This window comes from Podarcis pityusensis, assembly GCF_964106645.2.
Source record: "Podarcis pityusensis genome assembly, chromosome: 6".
NCBI classification, from domain to species: domain Eukaryota; kingdom Metazoa; phylum Chordata; class Lepidosauria; order Squamata; family Lacertidae; genus Podarcis; species Podarcis pityusensis.
The window spans coordinates 19104488-19113270 of NC_138030.1; the positions used below are offsets into that span (position 1 = coordinate 19104488).

General features: G+C 47.6%; 1 protein-coding gene across 2 annotated transcripts in view; it reads left to right on the forward strand.

The window, feature by feature from the left end:
• LOC308480088 (opsin-5-like) overlaps positions 1–8307 on the forward strand; it is a 68472-nt gene extending 60165 nt beyond the window's left edge. For both annotated transcript variants that reach the window (XM_081011402.1, XM_081011401.1), the window contains exons 5-6: positions 550–878; positions 4223–8307. In XM_081011402.1, the coding sequence (XP_080867528.1) occupies positions 550–878; positions 4223–4810 (917 nt within the window). In that variant the 3' untranslated portion in view covers positions 4811–8307. The remainder of the gene's footprint in view (positions 1–549; positions 879–4222) is intronic.
• Positions 8308–8783: the final 476 nt, after the last annotated feature.

The window sequence follows — 8783 nt, forward strand, 5'->3', positions numbered from 1 at the left end:
GGACTTTTAGTCGCCACCCAGTGAACCAATTCTGGCACAAGAGGCTTAATGACAGCCCAGTTTCCATCCATATTTTAGATGGCTAGTTCCATTTGCACTCACCTTGCTTCTGAATTCCAGGCCCCATCTGTACTAAACATTTAAATCAGTGCCGTGCCACTTTAAACAGTCATGGCTTTCCCCAGAGATCCTTGGGAACTGTAGTTTGTTAAGGGTGCTTAACAAAGGAGGCTCTTAGTCATCTTGCGGAGTGACAGTTCCCAGAAAGGCTTAACAACCAATCGGCTCCTGGAACTGTCGCTCTGAGAAGGGAGCAGGGGTTTCTTAACAACTCTCAGTTCCCTCAGCAAACTACAAGTCCCAAGGTCCTTTTGGGAAGCCCTGGCTGTTTGAAGTGGTATGGTGCTGCTTCAAATGTATAGTGCAGATGGGGGGGGGGGGAGCACATTATCTCAGCAGTATCATTTTTGAAAGAACGAAAACCTCCTGTCAGGGAAAGTTCTGAGCAGATGGGCTCTCACTTTCCGTCTCTCTCGTTTGTCCTTATAGGCAATAAGTTCTCTCCTGCATGTGCTGGGGCACTGCTATCGTGTGTCTGGGTTTACGCCCTCATCTTTGCAGTGGCCCCTCTGGCCAACTGGGGCAGCTATGGGCCAGAGCCCTACGGGACAGCTTGCTGCATCAAGTGGAAAGTGTCCACCAGAGAAACGAAGTTCTACATTGGGGCCCTCTTTGTCTTCTGCTACATCATTCCTTGCCTCCTGATCCTCATCTCTTACTCCCTCATCCTTTGGACTGTGAAAGTGTCCCGAAGAGCCGTCAGGCAACACATGTCCCCAAGGACCAAAGCCAACAGCGTCCACACTCTGATCGTTAAGGTAAGAGAACTAGATTGGGAACAAAGGCATAGATGGGCGCATTATTGTTATAACCATCACCATGTGTAAGTGTAACCTTCAGGTTTTTCCCTGATGTCTTAAAACTCCCTTGTGCTGGGGTCGCCAGTGTGACGCCAGCCAGCACCTCCTGCAATGCCTCTGAATGGTCTCAGTAAATACCATGTCGAAAATCCACAGGGCATGAGAAACTGCTTTCTCCTTCCAATCAGTGCCTGTTTCTTTTTCTCTCTTTTTTTTGGAAATAATTTTTATTTGATTTTACAAATACAAAGTTATAAAAATCCAAACATATATCCATATACAGAGATTGCTCCGAATCTCACAACTTCCCCTCACCCCCTCCATGGGGTCCCATTTTGAACATTTGCAACTGCATATTCTTCCATACACTAACTTTTATATCAATCCATACGGTCCGTGGTATTTGTTACACTACAAGTGGAATCAAAATCCTGCCAACGTTTCCATCTGCTTAAAGTGGTCTCCTAAATAACTTGCAAGTTTTTCCCATTCTTTTTTAAAGTTTTTGACCTCTTGGATCCTGAGTTTTCCAGCCAGTTTTGCCAAGCTGACTACGCCGAAATGGCAGCCAGTGCCTGTTTCATACCCATCAACAACTTGAGTGCCAAAACCAGGACACACATCTTCCCGTCTGAGCTCCTGCACGAGTCATGTGACCTGTGCAAGATCACAGAGCTGAGAAAGATGTGCTTTTTCAGGGCCGTGCTCACAAAAATGTACATTTTGGGGAGCTCCATGAGATTGTGGCCCCCCCAAAACGCTTTTTCCCCAGGTGAAATTGCACAAGATTTTGGCACCCAAAATGGCCGCCGTGCTGTCATGTGATAAAACAGAATGTACCCCCTTTTTTTTGCAGGACACTTGGCGGGTTATGCTGTTTGTGCTGGCTCAGGTTACATTCACACCAAACATTTTAAAACACCGGCTTCTCCCAAGGAGTTCTGGGAGCTGCTGTTTGTTGAAGGTGCTGAGAGTTGCTAGGAGAACCCTGTTCTCCGCAGAGAAATGCAATCCCCAGAGCGGTTTAACAATCAAGAATTGGAGCTTTTAGTTGGAGTCCACCCTGTGGCTTTCCAGATCTTGTTGAACTACAGGTCATCCCTGACCATGGACTGAGCTGGCTGGGGCTGACGGGAATTGAAGTCCAACACTTGGAGGTGCTCCAGGTTCACCATCCCTGACCTAGAGTGCATAAACTTCCATATGGGCACATAATGTTCGATGGCAGCCATTTGCTTGCTTCTAAATAGTGCATCTGATTTCCATGGCATCCTCACCACAGGTAGAAAGGCAGCCTTTGGTCCTTACTTGTGCCGACAGTTTGTTCTCTCAGAACCCCTTGGGGACAAAGTATAACAAATCTCCAGCACAGAGTATTATTACTTTTTTCAAAAAAGAGTTTCACCCACACATATTTCCTGTATGCCATATGGTGGCGGGTGGGGGAGCAGGGAAGTGATACATGCTCTGGAGTGAGCAAAAGTAAAATATAACCGGGCTCTTCTATCACACCAGGATGATTTGCTCACTCATGTTGCACGGCTGTCTGTCACGACTTGACAACTTAATTTAACTGTGCATACACCTTACCCTCCTGATTTGCAAGCGTTTTGTCATCGGTAGATTAAGGGCTGCTTATCTGAAAAAGAAGAGGAGCTCCAGGGCTTGTTTATAATCCAGCCGAGTGCACTAACCAATTCACAGGTTCAGTTAATTAACTCATTAATTACAGACTAATGCAATTAATATACACATGCACAGAATATTATTTGCAGCCGCAATGTATAGCTCCTCATCAGAGGTGAGAGAGGTCGGTTTGCCGGCTTGCTTTTCTTTTTTTGCAGGCAGCTGGTGCTATTTGATGGTATCCTGCTTCTAAGGTGAGATAATTAAAAAGCAAACTAGTTTATCATACACGAGGAAGGGTCGTAGCTCAGAGTTGGAACGTCTGCTATGCATGCAGATATTCAATCCCTGGCTTCTCCAGGCAAGGCTGGGAATGTCCCCTGCCTAAAATCCTGGAGAGACCCTGCCAGTCAGTGTAGACAAGTACTGAGCTCCATGGATCAGTGGCCTGACTCAGTAAATGGCAACTTCCTATGTTCCTATTGGACTCACTGGGTTGCTGGGTTCAAGGAGTTGATTTTCAAAATTATGTCCTTTCCTCTGGAAGGACGCTTGCCCACATTGGATGAAAGCGACACTTAAAAAAGGAGAAACCCTCACTCCCCTCCTTCATTGTGCTGATACTTGCATAATTCCCTTCCGTGATACGGACTGCAGCAGATTAATCTCGCACCAGCACCTCCTTGGGCATATTACCTACCTAAAAACTGGATTAATCTGCATCCTCTCCCCGGAGGAAATGGGGGGGGTGCAGTTCTGTGAGGAAGTTATGAACGTTTAACAAAGAACTCTCAGGACTCTCATCAAACCACAGTTCCTTGAATTCTTCACAGAAGCTGGGAAAATCCCATTCCTTTAAAACTAAGTGCTCATCCGCACAGGAGTTTAACATGGATTCAAAGCTGCTTGTATCTCAAGGTTTGTTGTTGTTGCATCCACATTATGTCCTCATCTAAGCAGAAGTCTGCACTCCCTCCTCTCTGCTTAAATTTTAATTTTCCCAATCTGCAGATAAGCCTCTGTCTGCCTGGACATTATTTGCCCTCACAGTGTGTTCCTTAGTGGGCTGCTTGCTCTATATTTTGCGGAGCTGGGTGAAGTACACATTTTTGTTTTAAATGGTTTTGTGTCTAATATAAGTTTGGAGTGCATTTCTCTATGTGTGTGCGTTGTGAGCTGCAGAGCTTTGAACTGATTCATCGCAATATCTGCAGATCTTACAGTAACTCCTTACCAATATGCCATGACGCTCCACATGCAGAGCCAGATTAATACATGTGCGGCAAATGGTGTATGAGCATACCGGAGTCAAATTCGACAGTGGATGAGCCATGCAGTCTTGGCATGGGGTAAAGTGCCTGCAGGCTGTTCTACCATTTTTAAATTGGTTGTTGTTATGTACTGAAGTTCTCACCCTGGGCCAGCAGGGGGATACTGTAGATAGTTTTCCCTCAGGTCCACATATGCAAATAAGGGATTGAAAGTGACGTTCAGTGATTGGATAGTTACAGAAAGTGTTACAGTTGCGTTGTAGTGGAGCTCTGTATAAGCAGGCTGGCTGAACCCTTCAGTTCTGTTCTGTTCTGGCCTGTGAATAAACAAGAGCTGTTTGAAGAATCGCTGTGTCGTCTGATATGTTCACCCACAACTTAACAGTTGTCCTCTCTCTCTTCCAGCTTAGTGTTTCTGTGTGCATTGGATTTCTTGCTGCTTGGACCCCCTACGCTATTGTTGCCATGTGGTCAGCATTTGGCGACGCCAGCCAGGTGCCCGTCCTGGCCTTTGCCCTCTCTGCTGTGTTTGCCAAGTCTTCGGCCACCTACAACCCTCTGGTTTATCTGTTCTTCAAGCCCAACTTCCAGAAGTTCCTTTCCAAGGACCTCTCCCTGTTGCAAGCTGTCTGCACCGTCTTCTGCTGCAGCCGGCCAAGGGTTATCACCCTCCAGTCCTTCCACACCCGAGATGGCCGGGCTTCCATGAAGTTCTCCACCGCTTTTACCGACCACCGTGGATCCTGCAGGAACTGCACGGACACTTTTGAATGTTTCAGTAACTATCCCCGGTGCTACAGGCTCTCTCCGAAGTCGGACACGACCGCCAAGGCCAAGCCGCTGGCGATCCTGGCAGACGGAACGACTTGCCGGCCAAGTCTGAAGAGAACCGTGCAGGTCATGGTGCTCGTGACGAGGAAGAAGACCGGGATGGGGACTAGGAGTGTGGCTGGGGATGTTCTGCCTTCAAATATTGTCAGAGATCTTATGTGAGCGAGGGTTCGAAGGCAGGGGGAGCCCCCTTTCTGCCTAGACCAATCAGGAATGTTTGGTTGCCGTTTCAAAATCCATTTTCTTCTCCATATGTATAGTTGTTTCCAAAGTGTGCTTTGCAGGCTAGGGGATACTGCAAATCTTACACCAGCATTCCTCGCCCCTCTCAGAATTCCCCTCCATTGTTTCTTTAAACAGCTGCAACTCTGTGCCAACAATTTTGCACCTGTTTCCACCCCCCCCAAAAAAAGATCAATAATGCAGAGCAAAAAAAATAAAAATAAATCCTGCCTCTTCATAGGTTCCATTTGGCATTTGAGACGTCACAGTGCCACTACAGGCAACTCCCCACTTGCGCAAGATGTCCTTGTGCATAACTGCGCATGCGCACAACTTCTCTTTCTACTCTGGGGAGGGTTTCCTCATTAGGCAGAGGCACAATGGGGCTTTTGTTGAGGCTGCTCAGCTGACACGCAGTAGTTCAGCTGACCTCACACATCAGCTGTTAGCTGGGGAGGCTGAGCAGCCTCAACGAAGCCCCGCTGTCCCTCTGGCTCCTGTGGAGACCCTCCCCAGAGCCTGAAGAGGACATCTTCTTTGAGCTCTCAGAAGGGTCTTCTCAAAAGCCGCAAGGACTCTCCAGGGGGCTCCCCACAACACACATTTCACTTATGCACCCAGGGCCCCGGAACATAACCCCTGCATAAGTGAGGAGTCGCCTGTATTGATGTGAGGCATAAATTTGAGTTTTGGTTCCACACCTGTGCAGTCTGCAGCATGCTAACGTTCACTTGCACAACTAACGTTCAGGTCAATCCAAGCAGTTGCTATTTGGAGGCAGGTACAATTAACCGCTCGCATAATTGGACTGTAAAAGATTAATCCAATCGAGCTGCGTCAGCTGCAGCTCAAATGCAGAGGATCAGATCATCAGAGGTGTGCAAGGCCATGTGGATTGGTTGAACATCTGTTCAGCCAACCCATGCCTTTGGAACGGCAGGCAGGTGCAACGGCTCGTACAGTCATGTTGTTCATGTCTACAGTGGTGTCACCGTTAGGTTCTCCTCTGCACCACAGTTCTCCTTTTAAAAGTTCATCCTGATCCAGCTGCAGGTGCAGACACAGCCCGTACTCATCTAATTCCCTACAGCAGGGAACCTGAGGCCCTTCAGATGTTTTGGACTACAACTCCCATCATCCCCTGCCGGCACAGGGGCTGATGGGAGTTGTAGTCCAAAACATCTGAAGGGCCTCTAGTTGACGAAGACTGTCCTGCAACATCTTTCTCTCCCTCTCCCTCCGTTGTTACGCACACTATCATGGTTAATTTTTTTAAAAAAACAAAAAACTGAAGGAACACAACTCTCTCTTAAAGGCATTAGGGTGGGAAGCTAAGAAATCTGAGGTGCTATTCCAACCAACTTCTCACCCTGACTTCTGTGGTCTCCATTCAGTTGTGGAAACACACAGCGAAGGTGCTTCGTTTCCCTCTCTTGCATCTGAGGGGGAATAACAATATCCCTCTACCTCATAGGAGAGGCTTGTTTAGTAGATGAAGCAACCTCATGTTTACAGTGCTTTGTACACGACAGCATTCAGTATTGCTTCATCTGATTTTCCGAGGCCATCGATACTGTAGAACGCAACAACCGCTTGTGGCCCAGAAATAAAGGCTCGTTCTACATGGAAGAATTATGACCAATGGATATTAGTCCACGCCAAAACAAGGCATAGAAGATACTGGACTCCAAGGACACAGCATCCTTTCTGGCCGGACTGCAGTCTGGGTTTCACGACGAGCTTGCCCAGTGTTTTTGCCGTCGTTTTAACAATAAAAGAAGGCAGGACATTCCCAACAACTGAGGGGTGAGAAAAATCGTTTTCAGTGACAAGGCCGTTTGCCCTCCCTCAGTGAGTCAATGAGAGCAATCCCGTCAATTTTAGTCTGGCACAAATGAACAAACCTAACCTCAAAGAAAAACCACCACAGCTATCAAACTAGCTAGGACTCTTTTGGAAGCGGTCATTGTGGCAAGAGACAAACCTAGAACCTTCTCTCTGGCTAGCGCACGGCGATGCCCTGCTCCTCAGGCTCCATCTGGTGAAAAGGTACAGTTGGGCCAACATAGATACAGTATTGAGAATCAGATTCTTTTTTACAAAAATAAAATAAAATGCAGAGCAGCTCTTTCAAAAACAACATTATGCTTTAAATAAGAGGGTGCACACAAGAAGAGCTGCAAACCCCAACAGATACCACTTCCCTTCCTTTGACAGGGGAAAAAGATGGGCTGCATGGTCAGCAGAGTTGTTCCACATCTGCAGTGTGGATTAGCACCAACCCATGAAAATTAGCACAGCAGTTCTGTCCATGGAGATAGAAAGGCATTCAGTCAATTTCACAGGAAGCAGCAGCTTTAAGCCAATTCAGGCTATTTATCTGTTTGGCCACCCAAACTGGCCGCAGGTCTCTGAAGCAGAGGTTGAGGAGCCCTCGAGGTATTGATGGACTGCAACTCCCATAATCCTCAGACCCTGGTGAAGCTGGCTGGGCTGATGGGAGTTGAATTGTGGCGGCATTTGGAGGACCACAGGTTCCCCATCCCAACCCTTGCGCTAGTGTTTCAGATGGAAGTCTTTCCCTTCCCCTGCTACCAGATCCTTTGAAATGGAGAAGCCAGGGAGTCAACTTAGGCCCTTCCGCATGTAAACCATGCTGTGGCTCCAATGATTTGGTATTGACCTCTGAGTTGACAGTGGGAAATGTCAGAGTACATCTGGGACAAGACGATGCTTTCAACCCAGCTCAAGAGCGGTCCATGGACCCAAGCTACTGCCCCAAACCCAGTGCCCATGATCCTTCCCCATAAGATTATTGCAAACTCAAATTTGGTGGGTTTTGCGTGGTTTTTTCCCCCTTTTGCTACTCCACCCCCAATTACCATGGTTGTAATAAGCCTCCTCTGCAGTTTTTGCACATCTCATTTCATCCTCGCCATCTCAAGATTGCTTTGCAGTCAGCAATCCATCACATGTCCTGACATCTTTGCCGCAAGGTGGGTGGGCTTATTATCCTTCCCCATTTTGGGAAGGTGGGCGAGCAGAGTTTGCACAGGGAGATCCAGCAGTTTTCTCAGCATCGCTGCAATGAAGTCTGGGCCAGAGATGAGGGGAAAGGAAGCCAGAGCCTTCCAGGGGTCATTAGCCTGGGCTCGCCTCCCTGCCTCCCACCAGCACCAGCACCCCGATGGCGAATGAGATGCTTGTTGCCACTGTGTGTCCTATCAATTGTCTGGTATCATTAGCAGCTGTGCTGCTCCACATGTGCAGCTTATCTGAGAGCCCTGGAGGGAGAATAAGGCACTTAACGAAAGAAGCTGGGAAACAGTTTTGCTCCGTAGTGAGCCACAAGAGCAGAGTCTCTCCCACAGCCTAGGCGTCTGCCATACCACTTTACTCTATATTCCTTGCACAGGGTAGGATAAATTACCTGTCTTTCTGTATTCTATAATCTGATTCTCATCTCCTTCTGCTGGATTCCTTCTCTGGAGATACAGTCATTGCTATTCTCCAAGTGAACTCCTGTAGAAGAAGAAGGAATGTTGGAACTGTACCTTTTTTCGTGTAGACCACCAAACAAGAATTTGGGAGGCAGGCTGTCGGGGAGATACTTAGGCGATAAGCCCACAGTTTTGTCTCTCCAAAAGTCCCCTCTATTCCAGACAGGCTGGAGGAAAGACCTTGCTAATCGACCACTTCTACAAAGCTAGGAAAAACAAAGGAGAAACCAGGGCACCAGAGACGATGCAACACGCAAAAAGATTTGTGTCCAGACACCGGCAGAGAAGCCAGACGGGCTGCCAACTTGGGATGTCACAGCAAAGGTTATCAATCTGCCTTTTGCTCCATCAGACCGTTAGTCTACCAAGCCCAGCACTTGTCCACATTGACTGGTGGCAGCTCTTAAAGGTCT